Source organism: Acomys minous (assembly GCF_964271855.1).
Source record: "Acomys minous genome assembly, chromosome: 14".
NCBI lineage: Eukaryota > Metazoa > Chordata > Mammalia > Rodentia > Muridae > Acomys > Acomys minous.
The window spans coordinates 16,855,434-16,876,664 of NC_140496.1; the positions used below are offsets into that span (position 1 = coordinate 16,855,434).

The following is a 21,231-nucleotide window of genomic DNA, read 5'->3' on the forward strand; positions in this document are numbered from 1 at the left end:
GGAGAGAGAGAGAGAGAGAGAGAGAGAGAGAGAGAGAGAGAGAGAGAGAGAGAAATATAATTACACACCCTGCTGAGTCCACTTAATATTGTTTGTATTCATGTCTGGGAAAGATTAATTCTCCCTCCCTCTGCAGTGGACTGTGCTTGTGGTTCTTTATATAGGACTAGGGGTGAGGGTCTTTAAGATTTCTTTCATCTAAGTTGGAATGTCAACTGGTACTGGAATTGTTCAGGTCTTGTTCGGGCAGCCATATTGTTGGAATTTCATGACTGTAGCTGTACAAGCTTTTAAAGAGCAAATAGTGGATTGGGGATGGAGCTCGTTGATAGAGCACTTGCCTAGCATGCACAGAGCTGAGGGTTCCATCCCAGGCAGCAGGCAAATGATTCAGAGTTGTGGTAGTACATACCTGTAATCCCTGTGCTTGGGGTGGTTGACAGGCTTCGATAGACCCCCCCATCCCAAAATAGCAAAGAAAGATGCTAGAATATGAATGAGGAAATCTCGTCGAAGAGATGGGTGTTAGAACCAATTTTGTACTGAGAAAATCAAAGGACTGGAAATGTAGGGCGGTGGTAGTTTACACTGTTTGCCCAGCATGTAGACGGCTTGATGTTGTAGGGTTCTTTCAGCTGTGTTGCATGCTTGATTTCTGTTCATGGAGAAGTGTTGGAAGAACACTGAGTCGTCACCTTGTGGGGATCAGGTATAGATGCGCTCTTAAAGGGAGTAGGAAAATAAAATATAGCAGCACAGGCAGGGTCATGTGCAGCACAGGGCCACACTTTTGGTGATGTCATGTTAGTTTCTCTCCCAGAACTGTTGGAATCACAAAGCACCACACTCTAGGTGCCTTAAAACAACAGGAATGTATTCTCACCACCCCTGTGACATCTGACATAAAAATATCAGCAGAAGTAGTCCCTTGTGGAAGCCCCAAAGGCAAATCTGTCCTGTACCTTTCCTTTCCCAGCTTCTAGAAGGGCCACCATCTTGGCATCATTGGCTTGTAGACCTACCAATGGTTGCCTCCATCGTCACAGTCCTTCTTGTGGTCCAGTGTTTGTGTCTCTATGTTTCAGTCCACTGATGAAGTGAGAGTCCATCCTGACCTACTGTGACCTTTCATTAAGTGGCTTATATCAAAGACCTAGTCTCCAAACAGAGTCCTGTTCACAGGGTCAGTGTGGATATGAACTGGGGGTGGGGGTTGGAACACAGTCCCTCCCAGTTAAGGATAGCATGTGAGTGTACAAGCACATGCAACTAAAGGATGCCTTAGGGTAAGAGAGAGAATATGAGAATTTTGGTTGCTTGATTCTCAGACCATCCTCCAAACCTACAAAGTCAGGACTCTCTGGAGGCAAGACCTAAGGTATGTGTTTGTAGCGGGTACCCCATGTAACTCAGGAGCACCATCATATTTTCAGTCTACTGTTGTCGAAGTCCAAGGGACAGAGGAAGGCTGGAACTGGAGAAATGTGAAATACTGAGCTTGGCTGGGGTTATAGCTCAGGTTTATCAAAGAATCAGCAAAAGGCACTTGATATAAGGAGTTACTCAGTGGATATTACCCAAGTACCCCCACTTCTGCTCCCTGGGACAGAGCCTTGGCCTGAAGTTCAAAGACGCGTCCTGACCTGCGTCTAAATGTCTGAACAAGTCTTCACTTTAAAGCCTTGTGGTTTCCTTGCTCTCTGCCTCCCATCATGGGACTGTGTGTGTGGGGCTGCAATGAGATATGGAAAACAGAATGTGTAGCCAAGACTCTACCAAGAAGCAGGTATGTTTCTCCCACGTAAAGGAGGTAGATGGTTTTTAACACTTGAGTTTCTGAGTACTTGAACCTCCTCAAGCAAGACCACCCATTCCCTGGAGGGGCTGGAGAACTAGTGATACTCTGTTTGCAGAGTTGCCTTTCCTCATGGCCAAGGTTGGCGGGGTCTACTCTGACCTGCTCATCTCACCCTGTCTGTACTTGGGTGGTGCAACATTGAGCCTCAGACACTTGCCCTGGCCAGTGAAGGACAGGTTCCAAAGGCAGGGCTGGCCAAGGCCTCAGATGATCCCAGAGACTCTCTCAGCTGCTTCCCCTCTCTGTCAATTTTTATTTGTTTACAGCCACAAACATTCTGGATGTTTCCACCAGTGCTTGTTGCTCAGGATAAAAAGATCAATGGGTTCGTTCCCTGTGGGGCCTTCGTGAGTGCAGAGACGTACAACAATTTACAGGTGGCGGCAAGCTCTGTGACAAAATAAAAATACTCTGCACATACAGCAGAATGATAGAATCCATAGTATCTCTTCAATCAGAGTGACAGCTACAGCTGATAAAAATAGTTGTAAAAGGCATCCCTGAAGGGTTAGTGTTCGGTCCCTGAAAAGGAGCTTCCAGAATAACTGCATAAAAATCATTTCAGCTGAAGGGAACAGCGAGGGCAAAGGGCCTGGGGTCAGACCAAGAGGACTGTCACAAATGAAGCAAGTGTGGAGGGAGGAGAAGAGAGACGTCATCGAAGATTCTGTCTTGGTGGGACTCTTAGGTGACCATCAGGGATTTAGATCTTATCCTAAGACCAGCTGGCAGCCACTGAGAGGCTTTAAGCAGAGGGCTGAGGAAGGAGACTTCATTAAATAAGTAGTTTGATCTACCATGTGGTAGATTTAAGGGAGTTAGAGACCTGCTGCCCAAGTGCTAGGGGGTGGGGTGGCCTGGCTATGAGAACACGGAAAATCTGGGATAGTCTTGGTCACCACTAAAACTAATTGATGACTTAAATATTGAAATACAGAGGGGCTTTGGGTGGCACCAATGGTTTCGACCTGAGCAAGTAGGTGGCTTGATCTGACAATACTGGGTTTGGGATAGGGGCAGTTAATGTCCACTGGGGTCATATTAGGATTAAGATCCCAACGAAACTTTTCAAAAAGTTGATCGGGGCTTGCTGTCAACATGGTAGCCACTAACCATACATGTGATTGATGTGAGAGGGCCCAGCTCACAGTGGGCAGTGCCACCCCTGGAAAGATGGTCTGGGTAGGGGATGTATAGGAAAGCAGGCTGAGCAAGCCATGGGGAGCAAGCCAGTAAGCAGCACCCCTCCATGGCCTCCGCATCAGCTCCTGCATCTAGGTTCCTGCCCTGCTTGAGTTCCTGGCCTGACATCCCTCAGTGAAAGACTGTGATGTGGAACTGAAAGCTGAAATAAGCCCTTTCTTCCCCAAGGTGTTCTGGGTCGTGGTGTTTCTGTCACAGCGATAAAAATCCTAAGACACTATTTAAGATAAAATTTAAAGTGCTAACTCCTCTCAGGGTCTGGTCTGGTTTGGTTTGGTTTTAATTTTCAGTCAGGGTCTCACTGTATAGCCCTGGCTCAATGGGAACCCGCTATATAGACCAGGCTGGCTTCTAATTCACAGAAGTCTTCCCAAGTGCTGGCATTGATTGCACACACCCCCACACCTGGCTTACTATAGCACATTAAACATCAGTACAGAAAGTTCTGTTGCACAGTATTGGTGTAGAGCTGTGGCCTTTCTGGGACGGCAGTCCCCAGATGAGAGGAGACTGTGTTCTTGGGTGGTGTCTCTGCGCTGAAGTACCATGAATGGTTCTTTCTTCTCCCCTCTGCTTGATATGCAGCAGTATGTGCTCACCATGGCCGTGTCGGACAGACCATTCACAGGACAGCCGTCCCCCTGGGGCTGTTCAAGGAATCCATCCCTTTGAGTTAAAACACTGTGTTACCAGCAAATATAAAGACCATATAATGTCCCAAGTACTCACCCACCAGGAACCGGCTCCCACCACCTGTTAGAGGGTCTGATTTCAGCAACGTATAGTGAATGGGTCTGGAAGTTGTCAAGTTAAATGTGAGGAGAACAAACATAGGCTTCTAGGATGTATGGCAACCTGTGTGCTTCAGACCAACCATGGCACCTAAGACAGGCATCCCAATCTCTGTAAGCAAAATATCCTCCACTGTAGGAGGAAAGGACTGGAGGGCCAAGGAGCGGATGGGAGTTCTCTGAATCAGTAAGCCAAGGTATTTAGGTGTAAGACAGGTCATTGTTGCACACACACAGCAACTAAGAGTTAATAGTCAGATGCCGTGTCAAGAGGGCCATCCCTACAGCTCAGAGTGTCGCATGATGGAGCCAAAGTTTGTTTTGCATGTGTGTTGGATCTGTGAGGTGACACAGATTTTGGATGGCTTCCTGGTGTTCTCCTCATGGTAGCATATCCTATAGAGATCCCTAGGAAGCTAGAAGAGAAAGGCTTGAGAGGGTGTAGTCCGTGCGGTACAAAAGGATGTCCCGAGGCATTGACTCCCTGAAGCTGTTGATGTTCTCCTGTGAACTCAGGCTCTGTTCCTTCCCATCCTACTCCTGCAGTGGAGGAGGGGTTTCACTAAGAAAGATCCAGAAGCCTCAGAGACTCCCCCTTTTTCAATCTCACCTTGCCCAGGTCATACCTCCAGGAGAGAGTTGCCCCCACAGATCCCTCTGAGCTCCCAAGTAAGCCATCCCTTGGGCAAAGGCACCATCTGCCTGACTGCTCTCTTGGAATTGATTCCCTAGTGGAAGTCAGAGGTCAGAGAGGAGCCAAGCAGATGTGAACAGGCCATGGTGAGATTTGGTAGAGAATCAAGTGTATAGCGTGATACTGCATAGTGGTATAGCCTGTGACCCTGTCACTTATGCTGAAGAAGGCTGAGGACAGTGAGTTCAAGGCTTGCCCAAGCTGTGAAGTTAGCCCTATCTCAAAACCCCTGTCCCCAAAACAGTTCATGGCAATGGACAAGATCTAGTAGGGGTGTTTTGGCAATGTTTTTCCTTTTCTCTTTCTTTCTTTCTTTCCTTCTGCCTTTCTTTCTTTCTTTCCTTCTGTCTTTCTTTCTTTCTTTTGGCTTTTCCAGACAGAAAAGCCCCTTGCACCCAGCCCTGGACAGTGCACTGCTAGGTGTGTGGAGCCACCACCTCCTCGGCGCCTGCCGGGGTGGGGGCAGCTGGACCCAGGGCCAGGGGCACCAGTCTCATTTCACAGAAAGTGTTTTCAAGCACAACCCAGGCTGAGGGATAAAAGGACATCTGTCCATCCCTCGGTGCCCAGCCCCAGCTTTCTCAAACAACATTCCTTTATGCGGTTTCCCCCTCCCTCCGCAGCCCCCGCCCCGTCATACACTGCCTCCTTTCAGACAGCCTGTATGCCGGATTTGTTTGTCTGTGCTGCAGCACGCAGGCTTTCTGTTGTTCTTCGCTGTTCTCTCCCCATACTCCCTCCAAGCACACCCTCTTTAGGGAAGACAGGGCCTAGGGCCTGGAAGAGTGCTGGGGGCTGAGGCAGGGACCCTGGCTTGGGGTTCGGAGACACCCCTGTAAGTCCCTCCAGGAGCAGAGTCCTCTTCTCCAAGAAGCCCCGGAAGAGGGCCTCTCCCCAGCTTTCCCAGAGACTGGTCCTCAGTTTCCCACCATGCCACCAGTTCCTCAGGGAGATGTATATTGATACTACTGATATGCTAGCTCCCCATGGAGATGTCATGGCTGTCCCAGGACCTATATGTATCGGGGACAGGGTGTCGGGGGTGGGGCGGGGTGGGTGGGTGGAGATGGGAGGTACAAAAAGCAAGGTTTGTATTAAACAGAGCAGCAGTGTGTTATCACCTCACAAAGCACAGCCTGCCTCTGATGCACAGTACTTCTAAGTGGGGAGAGCTGGGGAGTGACTTCTCAGGCCTTAAAGACGGGGGAACAGGCTGTTTCTGAGCCAGGAAGGAAAGCAGCTGAACGTCCTTCTAAGAGCTATGCATGGGTTACCACTGTGGGCTGGGAAGGAGGCTGCACTGACAAGGACACTCAGGTCTCTTACATCTTGGCATTGGATGAGATGCAGACCTGACTCCCTAGCAACCTTAATATCTTCCTCAGTGTGGTTCTACCACTTCCGAGCCCCCTCTTTCCCTGGGGCCTGGTCTGGATCCCAAGAGAGTAAGACTTTAATGGCTTTCCACTAGCTCCCACGACAAATTGTCACAGACTAAGGGTTTTAGACAACAGGACGGTACAACCTCATGGTTCTGGAGGCAAAGGAGTCATAGGGTTCTAGTTTCATCTCTGTTGCTGTAATTAAAAAAATAAAACAAAACCACTCTGGCCAAAAGCAACTTAGGGGAGGAAAGGGTAATTTCGCCTTACAGAACACAGCCCATCCTTGGGGGAAGTCAGAGCAGGAGCTCAAATAGGAGCTTGAAGCAGAGTCCATGGAGAAATGCTGCTTGCGTTTTGGTGCTCATGTTTAGTATTTACTTACTTGGGGTTTTTTTGAGGCAGGGTTTCTCTGCGTAGCCCTAGTTGTCCCAGAATTCACTCTGTAGACCAGGCTGTCCTCAAATTCATGGAGATCCGCCTGCCTCTGGGATTGCAGGTGTGCACCGCCACAGCCCCTGCAGTCCCCGCAGCCCCCTTGGTCCCTGCTGCCGCCACTGACACCACCGCCGCCACCACCACCACCACCACCACCACCACCACCGCTGCGACCACCGTCACTGCCTGGCTAGTTAGCTTTCTTATACATCCCAAGAGTACCTACGTAGGGAATGGCTCTGCCCACTGTGGCTGGGCCCTCCTGTACTAATTAACAACTGGGGCAGTCCGACATAGACATGCCCAGAGGCCATTGTGATTTAGGCAGCTCCTCAATCCAGGCTTTGCTCTCCGATGGCTCTAGGCGATGTGGCGTTAACGATTAGAGCTGTCTACCATGTGTGGGTTCCTTCTGAGGGCTGTGAGAAGTTGCCTTCCGGGGATCACCCCAACTTCTGGTAGATCTCTATTAGAATGGGTTTCCTTGGCTTCTTGATGCGTCTTCCTTGTCTGTGCCTTCATTTTCACACTGGCAGTCTCTCTGTAGTGCCTATCTACATGGGCATCCCCCCCACCCCGTTATGTAAGAATGTTACGTGAGAACATACTTTAACCCCCTCCTTGTTTGCATCTTAATTCCATACTTCCAAACAAGGTCCAGTTCTGAGGTGCTGAGGGCTAGGAGGATTACGAATGGAGAAGGGTGCGGTCTCCTGGAAAGTGAGACCCTGAAGGCGACATCCTTGGTGTATGGCCTGTGGCTCCTTCCCAAGAGACAAGGGAAGGAACACAAGTAAAAATGACCATCTACCACCATGCTATGCCCCTAGCTTCGGCTCCCTCTTGTAGTTGATCCTTGTCACCCTGTATTGGAGGGAGGAGGCATCCCAGGGTCTCCTTTCAAATGCCAGCTTATTACCTCACCCACACAGGGCCTGTTCCCCGTGGGTGCAGCCCAGCCTCCCCACCTAGATTCATCTCTTCATTCTGGGAATTTGGGGAGGAACGAAATTCCTGTTCTTGGCTATCCCTGCCCCTCCTTCTCAATGAACGAGGCACCCACATTCAGCAGCTCGTACTTAGGAGTTTTCCAACAGTCACACCAAGGGCTGTATTTCTATCCATGCGTGTCATGTCAATTTGGACCACAGAATTTGTTAAAAATCCAAGTCCAGGGCTGGGACTCAGTAGAGCATTTTTTGATCATACACAAGAAAGTGGGGGAAAGAAAAAAAATTCTAGAAATCTCAGATAAAAAGGTAGCTTTCTAAGCCAGGTGCGGTGGCGCACACCACTAATCTCAGCATTCGGGAGGCAGAGGCAAGAGGATCGCTGTGAGTTCAAGGCCAGCCTGGTCTATAAAGCGAGTCTAGGACAGCCAAGACTACACAGAGAAACCTTGTCTCGAAAAACAAACAAACAAAAAAGGTAGCTTTCTGAATCTTCTTAGAATTCATAGAGCATGAAGAGATAGGCACCCACCACCGCCCCCCCCACCAATCACAGGACATGGCCCTCTGTGTCTCTACAGTCTGTTCATCCCATCATTCTCTGTGAGCTCAAGGTCACGTGACACGGCGCGCGCAATTAGCACTGTCTTCACTGCCTTCCTTCCCTCTGTGCTGATGCTTGTGATGCTTATAGCCAGGGGTAACTCATGCTTTCGTCTGAGAGCGATGCTTAGTCTTCATGACCACGTGATGGGATTTAGGGCTATCACCCTGGAAACACCTGGGGGGAGGGGAAGATATTTCCAGAAAGATCTAACTAATCTGAGAAGACCTACCCTGAACGTTGGTGTCACCGAGTAAAATGGAGAAAGCGTGCTGAGCACCAGCATCCTTCCATCGCTCTCCGCTTCCTGACTGTCTGTCTAGTGTGACCTGGAAGCTTCTCCTGCCATGCTTTCCCCACCCTGAGGTAATGAAACCACAAACCGTGAGCCGAAGCAAGCCCTTGCTTTTGTCAGCTATCTTAGCAAAGCAATGGGAAACATAACTCATACACAGAGTTGCTTCTTGGTGGCTCCAGTTTTGGGGAGAATCCATGCAAGCGTGTCTCAGTTTGTGGAAGCAAAGACTGTTGCCGCAAGGAAATTGTCTATGAACAAAGGGAGTCTGAGCCGTGGGCCACACCTGCATAGCCTCGGTGGATGGCAGCAGGGGGTTGGGGTGCCCTTACCACAGGGAACTGGCTTCCCGTTCCAGGAGGAAGACATGGAGGCCACAGCCAGTGGGCACTGGGACTTGGAACTGACTGGGTATAGCAAACTAGAGGCTGCCTTACCTTCTCCCCTTATCCTGGGCTGTCACCAAGAGACAGGTGTATGGGAGGGGCTGTCTGGAAACGTCAGGGCTTCCAGTGAACACCTGCCAGGGGCTCTGTGCATTTGGGTCCAATGGGGCTGAATGATGTGAGACAGCTGGCTGGGGAGGGAGGCCCAGAGATGTGAGCAGGGCTGCTGCCACCAGGCAAGAGCAAGTGACACCTCGTGACCAGCCAGTGATTAGCACTGAGCTGGGAGAAGTTGTGGCAGGTGCGCTGTCTGCAGGCTACTCTCCCACGTAGCCTCAGACTGTGCCTGGGAGGATTTAAGGATCCAAATGCACACCTCACTCTCCACAGTGTACTGCCCAGCAGGTCCAGTGACTCTTAGCTGGGAAAGTACAGTGTCCGCCTATGCCAGGTTGCATTGATGACTCCTTGTAGCCGTCTTTCTCTTTCTAAGGAAAAGCAGCCTGTGGAAGGCACTGGAGCAGTCTTCTCTTGCCACCCTGCCCACATACAAACCCTCCTCTGAGTCCTCTCATTCAGCAAGTATTTGAGTGCCATCCTGGGGCCTGTGCCTCACAGTGGACGCGGCCATCCTGGACCCCACCTTGAGGATCTCACATTCTAGCTTGAGAGGAAATCAACAGGCAAACAAACAAACAAATAAATAGAGGGGGGAGAAGGAGGGAGGGAGGGATGCTTCCATCCCTAAGCATCTGTGCATTTTCCCACAGAGAATTTGGAAATGACTGTCTCGTGTCCCTCAGGTAGATCCTATGAGGAAGTGGTTACTTCCCAGGCATGGTGGCAGTGCCTGTGTTTTCGGCAGTCAGGAGCTAAGGCAGAAAGATGCTGAGTTCAAGTCCAGCCTGGACTTGATAGCACGACCCCTCCTCAATCGTCTTTTCCCCCAAAAGAAGAAAGCTGTCATCCCATGGCACAGGTGAAAGGCTGTCGTCACATAACACACGTAGAAAGGACACTCTGTCAGGGCACGCTCATTTAGCATTTGTGTTAATCATTCTTGTGAAAGCCAATATAAGTCTGACTACAAAATTACTCACCTTCCTCCCCAAATACTGAAACTTGTCCAGTCTAAGGGCATCAACCAGAACAGTTTTCTTGGCTTTGGGATTCTCTATTGCTTTATAAGTCCCTTTGGCTTCCCTCTCAGAGAGTCTTCTAAACGCATTGTGGAAGTTTCTCCCCCCACCCCAAAATAAATAAATAAATAAAAATTTAAAGGCTTTTAAAGTTAGGGCCGTACCTATTCCCCTGGGGTGACCTTTGCACACTTGTGATTCATGGATGGTGTTTGCTTGTGGAATGCAAGAATGAGCCCAACCTGACTGCAGGATAAACACTAGCCTGGGAAACACGGTCCAGGGCTACAAGTGTGGCATGCTTGAAGGCTGCCGCTGGCAGGTCTCAGCTCCTGGACCCCCTAGGAATGGGATCAGGAGAACCTCATCCCAGGGGTCTTCTGTTCACAAGTAGAAAGGGCTTTCTAGACCCTCTGGGATCTCACAGCTCGTCTTGAGAAGATTAGTAATAAAAGGCATGCTGAGGAAACATGTCCAGCCTAGAATATGCCTACTGTAGGCGATGTCACTGGGTGGCCGGCTGGAGCTTTCTCTGGAGTCTCTTCCCATGTTGGATGCCTGTTAAGTCTTACAATATTAATTTGGGCCTCTGACAGTGAAGGCTGTTGTCCCGTAAGGCCACCCATGAAGTTCTTTGTTCATGGGATCACTCCAAGAATTGTTGAAAGCATATCGCTCGTGACAACACTGCCTGATGGTGTCCAGGCTTCTTCGAGGTCTGATCAGGCTAGGGAAGCAACAGAAAAAAAAAAAAAGACAGGAAGAGATCACTTTACCCCTCTTTGCTCAGCCTTCATGGTCAGTGTGCTTCCATAGTCAGCCCTCACTGTGGGACTGGTCTATGACTCAAAAGAACTCTCTGGAAAGAACCACTGGCTACTCCATGCTGGCATGCAGGCTAGGGCGTCACACTTCCTTGTGAGGACATGCCCCACCTCCTGGTTCTTAGGAAGAACAGGACCCCAGGGAAGTTGCCCCTCCACTTCTCTCACTTAAAACAGAATATGTTCTGAACTGAACAGAAACGCCTTAACAATTTTGTCCATTTGTAGCCACCATCTCTATGTAAAACTGGACTTCCAATAACTTTTCAACTAGAGCCTTAGAATTGGTTCAGAGTGAACAATTGGTGTATTTCCTCTTGTAGCATCTATCTAGAGTCCGCACCAACCCATTTGAGTCACTGTACTACATGTCCCTGTCCTCACCACACAACTTTTGTGTGCAAAGCGGGTTCACCTCCCCTCTGTGTTACTTTTCTCTTTGCTGTGAACAATATCTGAAAAAAAAGCAACTCAAAAAAAGGAGAGCTTCATTTGGTTCGTCACAGTAAGAAAAGCATAGTGGTGAGAGTTAGAGGCAACTGGTCAACCTTGTTTCTACCATCAGGAAGCGAAGAGAGATGGCTGCTCTAGTCCTTTTTATTCAGTCTGTCACGCTGGCTCTCAGGATGGGGGCCATCATATTAATAATGAGGATTCCCCTCCTTAGTTAAACCCAGGTGTGTCTGAGGTCCATGACAAGATCGTGTTGCAGTATCAGAAAGTCAGACATCCTTGATTGTTATATTTCTGAAAACGCTGTCATAGACAACCCCAGAGACGTGTTCTCATGGTAAGACTACATCTAGAGAATCTGTCAATGAAGATTATTCATTACAATCTATAATTGTATATTTATATGTCATTATATAATTATATAACCTCCATAATTATAAAATATGATATATACTCAATATAGAATATAGTACCCTACAACCCCATGCCAACAAAGAAGTTGCTAAGAAAGGCTCCAGGGCTCAATAAAGTGAGGGAACGAGCTGATAAATTGGTGGTCAAAAGTTTAGATGTTTGCTCAGTTGCCATGGTCAGAAAAGAGGTTCATGAGAGGCGGGTACAGCTCTGCTTGGTTCTACATGTGGCCACCACATGTTCTTTGGGAGACAAACATGGACCCAACAGCATGCTTAGAGACCCTCTTCTATGGGGGAGGGGAGAGCCTGGGGGAAAGGCAGATGGCATGGGATGGAAACATTGGGTCTCTTCAGATGTGTGTGGGCCTGTTAGGTGGAAGGAGGAGAAATTATGCAGCCTCAGAGGGGAGGACCCAAGGGTGATTTCCAGGACATGGAAGCAGGAAGTAAGAGCATAAGAGACGATGTGCCAAAGACTGGAAACATGAGTCAGATAGTGGAATACTTTGTGCCTTCCTTCTGTTTCCACGGGTTGTCAGGTGGGTGGCCCCAATAAGTTCTGTATAAGATTTCTCTGAGAGTCTAAAGAGTGTAGCTTAGACAAAAATATTAAATGATACCATGTATGAAAACCTCTTCCAGCTAAGATCATCCTTTTGTCTTCAGTTATAAAGATTAGTGGGTAGGACTGCAGTACAGAGAAGGGATAGAATACGTGGGGAAAAGGTGTGTGTGTGTGTGTGTGTGTGTGTGTGTGTGTGTGTGTGTGTAATTTGATATAAATATATATTAAAGGGGATTTATTAGAATCATTTATAGGATGTGGCTCAGATAATTAAACAATGGCTGCTTATGAATGGAAAGTTCATTAATCCAGTAGTTGTTAAGTCCATGAGGCTGGATGTCTCAGCTGGTCTTCAGTAGACACTAGAATCCCAAAGAAGTAGGCGCTGATGCCAGTGAAGGAATGGGCTTGCTAGAAGGAGTGAGAGCACAGAGGCAAGGAGAGAGAGGGAGGGAGGGAGGGAGGGAGGGAGGGAGAGAGAGAGAGAGAGAGAGAGAGAGAATTCTTCCATGACCTTATATATAGATTGCCAGCAACAAAGTGTGGTTCAGATTAAAGGTGTGTCTTCCCACTTCAAAAGATCCAGATTAAAGGTGTATCTCCCTACAGAGATCCGGATTAGAAGTGGGTCTTCCTACTTCAAATGACTTTTTTTTCACAACTGAGATATTATTGGTTGAGGAGCAGCGTCCACAGACATTTCAACTCATAACCCATGTACCTGAGGAGCCACACGTTGTGCTCACCTGCCCAAATGAAGAGCATTTAAGATGCTTTGTTTTTTAAAAAAATCATAAGGGACTGGAGAGTTGGCCCAATGGTTAAGAGTGCATTGCACACTGTGGCAACAGCCAAGGAAAAAATAGGCAGTAAACCTTGAACCCCTACCCGGACTAGCCGATGAACATTCTCCACTGTTGAGTGGAGAAGGAGATCTAACTTTCACACAAACTCTGGTGCCCCATATTTGAACATGTCCCTTAGATGGAGATGCCTGGTGGCACTCAGAGGAAAGATAATAGGTCACCAAGGAGAGACTTGATACCGTATGAGCATATTCAGGGGGAGGAGGTCCCCCTCAGACACAGACTTAGGGGAGGGGAGGGGAGTAGGGGAGAAGTGGGAGGAAGGGAGGAATGGGAGGATACATGGGATGGGCTAACAACTGAGATGTAATATGAATAAATTAATAAAAAAATGTAAAAAAAAAAAAAAAGAGTGCATTGCACACTGCTCTTGCAGAGGGCCTGGGTTTGCCAGAACCGAAATTAGACAGCTCACAAATACCAGCTCCTGGGGGAATCTGATGCCCTCTTCTGGCCTCTGCAGGAACTGCACTTATGTACATATACCCACACACACACACATAATTAAAAATGAAACAACTGGCCCAGGCAGTGGTGGCGCACGCCTTTAATCCCAGCACTCGGGAAGCAGAGGCAGGAGGATCGCTGTGAGTTTGAAGCCAGCCTGGTGTACAAAGTGAGTCCAGGACAGCCAAGGCTACACAGAGAAACCCTGTCTCAAAAAACAAAACAAAACAAAAATCCTGGGCTGGAGAGATGGCTCAGTGGTTAAGATCACTGGCTGCTCTTCCAGAGGCCCTAAATTCAATCCCAGCAACCACATGGTGGCTCTATATAATGCCTTCTTCTGGTGTGCATAAAAACGGAGCACTCATATACGTAAAATAAATAAATCAATAAAAAAAAAAAAAGAAACAGCCTTGTCAAGGCAGTGGTGGAGTACACCTTTAATCCCAGCACTATGGAGGCAGAGGCAGGCAAATATCTTGTGAGTTCAAGGCCAGCCTGGTCTATAGAGTGAGTTACAGGACATCCAGGGCTACATAGAGAAACCCTGTCTCAAAAATCGAAATATTATTGATGTTGTTGTTGTTGTTATTTTAAAAACTCAGGTATGGAAGCTGTGTGTAGTGGTACATATGTGCAATCCCAGCATTTGTGATTGTAGTTTGCTGGTCAGAGAATGGTAATTTTGAGACCAGCCTGGGATGCAAAGCCAAGACTCTGTCTCAGATAAAAATGTATACATAGCAGCTGGAGAGGCTCAGAGGTTAAGAGCACTGGCTGCTCTTCCAAAGGTCCTGAGTTCAATTCCCAGCAACCACATGGTGGCTCACAACCATCTATAATGAGATCTGGTGCCTTCTTCTGGTGTATATTCAGGCAAAACACTGTGAACTTAATAATTAAGTACATCTTTAGAAAAAAAAGAAAAACAAAACAAATGAACAAGCAAAAAAGAGTTTGCCCTTCTATATGTATTTACATATATGGTAAAAAATGTATATATATGCCTGTGTGTGTGTAGTGTGTGTGTGTGTGTGTGTGTGTGTGTGTGTGTGTGTGTGTGTGTACACGCAGGTATTATCCTGATAACCCCAAAATGACAAAAAGTAAGACTGCAGAAACCTACTTTTGGGTTGCCTCTCTGGTATTCCCCAGAAAATGCCAACATGGTCACCATCACCATTAAGTTCTCTTAGGATTACTGGAAAGAAAAATGTAAGCATAGTAGCAAACCCCAATGATGCTGGGAGTGGTGGTGCAGGCCCGTAATCCCAGTCCTGGGGGTGGGGGGCTGAGACAGACAGTGGGGAGTTTGAGGTGTGTCTGAGCTGCACAGTGACGTAAGGATTAATGTGGGCCACATACTATGAGGGAAAGTAAAAAGAAACCCCAGGTGCCTGCTCAGAGCACCTAGGCCTCTTGACAATAACATCTTGCTTCCCAGAGTCACGAGAACTGTGGTTGTTTGGGGGCACAGGGTCCCAGGAAGGCCCCACTGGCAAGGTCTGTCCCTGCCCTTCCTACAGGGAAGCATGGGGTTCTACTTCCCTGCAAACCTGCTCTGGCAAGCCTCGCCCCACATGACGTCAAAGCCAGCTGAAGCTGTGTGATTTTCCCAGCACATTCCACCTCCTTCTGGCTTTACCTCTTTGCTAGTTTAAATTAACCTTGAGCCCACTTGGGCACACCTCAGCTAGTTCTGCCCCACATGTGACCACTGGCTGACAGGCGATTGCTGGAGGACCAGTCTCCCTGGCTCCCAGCTGCCTTTCTCCACTGTGATCACATGGGCAAGCCTGTGACCCACACGAATTTGAGTAACCAGGCAGAGAGGAAGGGAAAGAGGGCGGCATCATCAGGAGTGGCACCGTGAGCCCTACCAGGTGCCCTTGGTGCCTCTCTGTGCCCTGGTTTGCCTGACACCTGCCGGACCTGGCAGTTACCCTTAGCCACTCTGCCTTTTCTTTATAGTTAGCTTTACTCTTCCAGATTGTTCTGCATCTTTCATTTTTGTTCAGTAAGAGAGAAGTACAAAGAATAATGACACCCACACCAGTGTCTCTGATCGCAAAAGTACTTGATGTCCTTGATTTCCACCCACCCCAGTCCCACCCAGGCCCCCCCAGCCCCCCTCCCCACCCCATTCCTAGCTCTCTCACTTGGGCATTTGGGAGCTCCATTCTCTGCCTTCGTCCTGTGAATACTTTTGTATCTTCTCTTTCCAGGCTCCCATAGAGAATGGTGCTGTGTCCTCTACAGAAGCTCAGAAGACAGACCCTGCAACTGAGCCACAGTTCAAAGTGGTGGACTGGGACAAGGTAGCTGGCCCAGGATGTTGGGGGTGATCGGGGTTGCTGGGGGAGGGGAAGGGTGTGTGGCAGGGCAGATGAAGAGTAGACGCTGGTACTCACAATGCCCAAGTGTGACCTGGGGCAGCAAACCCAGCTGCAGGTGTTGGGGGCTGGGCGTCGGGGAGGACTTTCTGGGGGGAAGCTGGGGTAAATGGTACATGAGATCTCGGCAAGAAACCCATCCCAAGTAACCTGGGATAAGATGGATAAGATGGGTCTCCCTTCAGGAACCCTGAAGTTAGAAAGGGAACAATGACAGGGCTGACATACCCACCCTGGCCAGCGTACATGGCAAATCTGCTCCTGGCATGTATGGTCACCCAGGGGAGACCCTTGTGGGTAAAGAACCATGGTACTTGCAAAGGTTATGTGGCAGATAGGGCCGGGGAAAGCTAAGGTGTATGCAAAGTCTTGGCAACCAGCTTCTTTTGTAGTGTAGAGACCACACAGATCCTATTTGCTCTGAGGTGAGCCCTGAAGAAATGGAATGGGGGCTCCCTAGAGAGCTCAGGAAAGCTGGGGGGCTCCCTATAGAGCTCAGGAAAGCTGGGGGGCTCTCTATAGAGCTCAGGAAAGCTGGGGGGCTCCCTAGAGAGCTCAGGAAAGCTGGGGGGCTCCCTAGAGAGCTCAGGAAAGCTGAATCTCCTAGAGGGACTCAGGTGAGAGCCACGCTCACACGTTAGAAATAACGTCCCTTCATCTTGGATCACAGCACTGTTTCTTGGACTAGACATGAGTGTGCACTGTCTCCAAGGACCTGACCTGTGTGTCCCCTGACCACAAGGGGCATCAGAGGCACAGAAACAAATAGAACAGCTACCTCTTCCTTCTCAAAGCAGTTGTGGCAGCATGGGGAAATGCAGGAAGCATTCCAAGTAACAGATGACCGAGAAGAGACATGGCTCAAAGGAGCTTTCCATAGCTGGTTGTTTGCTGGGCCACTTTAACCAGGATGCTCAAAGCTGTGGCCCCTGGACTCAGATATATCCCCCGTCTGTAGTGGGATGAGCTCCGACAAAAACGTGGTGCATCAAGCTTGAGAGGCTGGAAAATCGTTCCATGCCCCTAGTCCCTCCATAGAGCCATGGGACCAAGAGAAAAATAGGTCCGCAAGAGTAAAAGCTTGCCCAGGTCACGTGGAAAACCTTTCATCGGCTTGTTGGAACCTTTCATCGGCTTGTTGGAATCCGCTTTCTGGCTCCCATTCCTGAAGAGACCATACTTACTTATCACCAGCATAGGGCTTGCCCAAGGTAGAGATAAGAGGAGCAGGGTACATAGTACAAATAGGCTTCTCTAGCAATTTGGAGTGACTTAGGATTGCTCTTCACATGGGCAGAACAAATGAGGAGCCAGCCACTTGAGTGTGTCAAGGACCTTGGGAGCTAGAGTCAGGACTTAGCCTGGGAACAGGAGGGGCTTTGATGAGGACAAGGGTTTGGGTCAAGACCAGGAATGAGCCAATGTGTCTTTATTCAGGGCTATGAGTAGCCAGTACTCTAGGCACGAGTCCTCTTAACCAGCACCGCTGAGACTGGCTTAGGGCTTACCTCTTGGGAAGAACGTACTGTAAAGAGAGCTCACTGGGGCTACATCAATGTGGCAGTGTACACAGCCTCTCAGGAGCAAGCTGCTGTGGTTTACAAGTTGGGGACAGGACACACACACACACACACATACACACTTCACCATCTGCTCTGGAGAGGTTCCCCTATGGTCTTCCTGAGCTGTGGTTCAAGACTGACCCTCAACCAACATGGAAAACCGCAGAGTGCCAAGCTTTCTAGGTAGGGTATACAGTGCTCTGACCTCCCCTCTTCTACTTTCTTTTCTCCTTCTCTTCTTTTTATTTTTTTCTCTTCTCTTTCCAAAAGAGTTCTCCCACTGTCTCACCACCTGAATGTTCCCCAGCTCTTTGGGAAGGAAGCGACTCTAAGAGCTTCCAGCCCTGTTTGTTTCTGACTCAGTCAGGGTGGGTCTGTCTTGAGAAGCTGCGGAAAGGCACCAACAAGGCAGTGGCCTTGTCTCCCCCACAGAGGGTCAGCAGGCCAGGGGTGAGTTTGCATGGGTGGGACTCCTTTGCTTTGTACTCAAGGTGGACCCCCCTGGGTGCTGCCACGGGCTTGCCAGGGCCCAGCTTCCTTGGCCCTAGAGGTGGGGGAGCCAAGTGGGTCAGGCTGAGAAGAGTGAGGAGAAACTAGGCTGATCCTGCTGGGCTGGGAGCAGAAGACTCTGAAAAGGCAGCAGAAAGGGGCAAAAAGCAAGAGACTCTGGTGCCGCACCGTCAGAGGTGAGGGCCACCTGACTGTCAGGCTCTGTGGAATTTTACCAGAATGATCTAGATTACCCATTGACTCTCTCAGCTGAGTAGGACACAGGCTTCCTTAGGAGGCAAAAAAAAAAAAAAACAAGCAAACAGAAAACCTAGGCTACTGCTCCTTCCCACTTGCACGTCTCTGTTTTCTAGAACCCAGGCTGCCTGTGACCACAGTTGCCCTTCACATCACTCTTGACTTCTGGCCACACCTCCTCCCTTCAGCCTGCTTTGTTTCTACACTACTCACCTTGTTCTTTTCAGAGCCCTCCCTTGTTTGCCTTCTGTACCCGGTCCATTTTGGAGGCGGGTGGGGGTACCAGCCTCCCAGGAGGCAGGCAGAGCACATGGGATTTAAGGGGTTTGCTGAGGCTCTTCCCCAAGGCATACGGAGACAAAAAGTGAACACCAAATTAATGCAGCTTCAGGTTGTTTTCTTTTTGAGACACACTGTCACTATGTAGTCCTGGCTGTCCTGGAGCTTTCTATGTGGGCCAGGCTAACCTTGAACTCACGGAGTTCCACTTGCCTCTTCTTCTGCCTCTCTGATTGCTGGGCTTGAAGGTGTGCACCATCGTGGCTGACTAAGTTAGTCATTTTGCTGTTGAGTTCATACTTGAGCCAAGCATTTTTCATGAATCATCTGTATTCTGACTTGCTCCTGCTAACAATGACAAGAGCCAGCCAGGAATGGTGGCGCACCCCTTGAATCCCAGCACTTAGGAGGGAGAAGTAGGCAAATCTCTGAGCTCACGGCCAGCCTGGTCTATGAAGTGAGTTCCAGGACAGCCAGGGCTTCACAGAGAAACCCTGTCTTGAAGAAGAAGAAAAAAAAATCAAACAAACAGAGTCAACCAACCAACTAAACACAAACAAATGCCAGGATCCAAAGCTGAGAGTAGAGCTGAAGTCTTCTGCCAATGTTGGGAGGCCAGCAGGTAAGCAGCCTGACTGGCATGTTAAGCACAGATGAGGCACAGGTAAACATTCCGCACAGTGGTTAGCCTAGCTGACCGTACTTAATGAGCTCCTTTCTCTGAACTACCTTCTGTGTATCTTGAAACCCCCTTCCACCTTTCATCTGGCCCAAAGTGAGTCCTTTCTGAGCCCCATGACTGGGAGAGGGGAGTGACTGAGAGGAAGGAGAAAACCAAACAGGTTCTGGAGGCGTCTCCAGAGCGGCCACGCCTTCTTCCTCATCCTGCCTCAAGTTAAGCCAGATTCCAGCATAATCAGCTTCCTTCACCTAGGCAACGCTGTCAGTAGATGTAGGCTAGCTACCCTTTTCCCTTAAGAGTCATATAAAAAAAAACCAGCCAGCCAGTTAACAGCAATCAAAATGCATTTGGCAGAGCTGGGGAGATGGCTAAGTCATTAACATGCCTGCCAGAAGCATGAAGACCCAAGTTCAATTCCCAGCACCTACATATATGCATATGTAACCTCAGCGCTGGAGAGAAGGAGACAGTTGGGGCTTGTGGGCCAGCCAGTCTAGCCAATCAGTAAAGCTCCAAGTTCAGTGAGAGACTGTCTCAAAGTGAGTAAAAAAAAAAAATGAATGAATAAATAATGTGAAGACACCTAGCTCTGGCTTCTGCACACATATGCACATAGGTGCATTTGTACTCACACATGTGCGTGCACAGACACATACAAACACACATGGGCATCTATACACACAAAGGGGGTGAGTTCCCCTGAGGACCTACCCTGACCTCAGTATCACACATATAGCCTTTAACATTGAGAGTTCCAGGGGCTCTAGAGCTACTCAGGGTTGACGTTAGGCAGCTGGGCTCGACTCCTTGGAGGTTCTAATGCAAGTCGACAAGGACTTGGGTCCAAATGATAAGACCTGACTGTGAGCTCTAGCTTGGCTCATCTCTGGGTACTCTGCCCAGAATCCATGTCCCCTCCGTGGAGAGACATGGAGTACCAGAAGAGAAGTCAGGTGGTCCAGAGCTACCTCAGTGGCCTTGAGTTTGTCCCACCTCTTCTGATCAGGAGAGGTCTGCAGCGGTCCTGGCAGGACCACAGCCAGCCTGCTTTGTGCTCCAGCTAACGCTGGGCACTGCTGTGGAATCTCCACATCTCTGTGCTGAGGAATCCACAGCCCCTGATCTCACTGGTTGGTGGTCTGCGTCCCCAGGTGCCCAGAACTCAGGTTCTGAGCTCCATGCTCAGGGTTAGGTCCAACCCTAGCATCCGTGGCCAAGCAGCCGACCCTCAGTGTTCTCACCTGTAATATGAGGTTATCACAGCCCCAACCTGAAGACTAAAGCTTGCAAAGGATAATGAGTATAGGGCCAGACCCCAGTATCGTTTATCACTAGGGCATAGAAAAGGCAGCCAGGATACCCCGCCCCCAGCCCCAGGGAGCTTTTTGTCTGTTGGAGTCTCTCCCCACTGGCCTGCTGCTTTCTATGCCTCCGTGGCTCAGAAAGCTGTCCTGGAGCAGATGCCCTGGGGTCTGGGTGGACATTTCTTTAAACGATTGCTTGAGCTGATGGTAGTTGGAGGAGCCACTGGCACACGCGGCAGCTGCCACCTCTTGCTCTTGCTCCCCTGCAGAGAAGTAGCTGCTGAGCGCTTGCTGGTAGGTTGAAGCAGCCCCAGAGGAGTGGTCCGTGCCACCTGGTCCCTGTGCTGCCCAGGAGGAAGGTGATCTGGAGAACAAGAAGGAAAGCAGAGGCAGCCCCTCCGCACCCTGGCAGCAGGTCCTCTGCCCACACCAGGCTGCCCTTTCCTTCTGCTGCATGCTGCTCCCAGCTGCATTCCTGGCATAGCCAGGAGCACCCTCCCCCTTCCTGGCTGGGCAGGGGCAGAGCTGTGTTTGGGGAAGGGCACAGAGTACACAAGATGCTTGGCCTAGACGTTCCCTGACTTGCATCTGCATCCCAGGCCCAGCCTGTTGCTCAGGTCTATGGCCCACGAGCCAAGGTCCCAGCCCAGTAACCTGCCCGCTCCAGAGTAGCTTCTGAGCATATACTCGCCTGCATCCACGCAGCCCAGCACTGAGCACTAGACTTGCCTGTTCTGCGAATCAGGTCCCACGGGTTCAAAGTGAGGGTGGCCATAGAAGTCCCCAGATGCCTGGGAGGCATGATCTGTGCCCTGTTTTTCTCTCCTTTGCCTCCATCGACCTCCTACAGTAGTTCTAGACCTTTACGGTGACTTCCCCTGTGCCCCGAGCTTTAGGCAGCACAGAGTGGGAGGACTGGACCAGGGGCCAGCTCAGAGGAAGAAGAAAGCCAC

General features: G+C 49.5%; 1 protein-coding gene across 1 annotated transcript in view; it reads left to right on the top strand.

Moving 5' to 3' along the window:
* FA2H (fatty acid 2-hydroxylase) overlaps positions 1-21,231 on the top strand; it is a 48,869-nt gene that overhangs the window by 11,652 nt on the left and 15,986 nt on the right. The window contains exon 2 of the mRNA XM_084755253.1: positions 15,537-15,629. Within this exon, the coding sequence (XP_084611379.1) occupies positions 15,537-15,629 (93 nt within the window). The remainder of the gene's footprint in view (positions 1-15,536; positions 15,630-21,231) is intronic.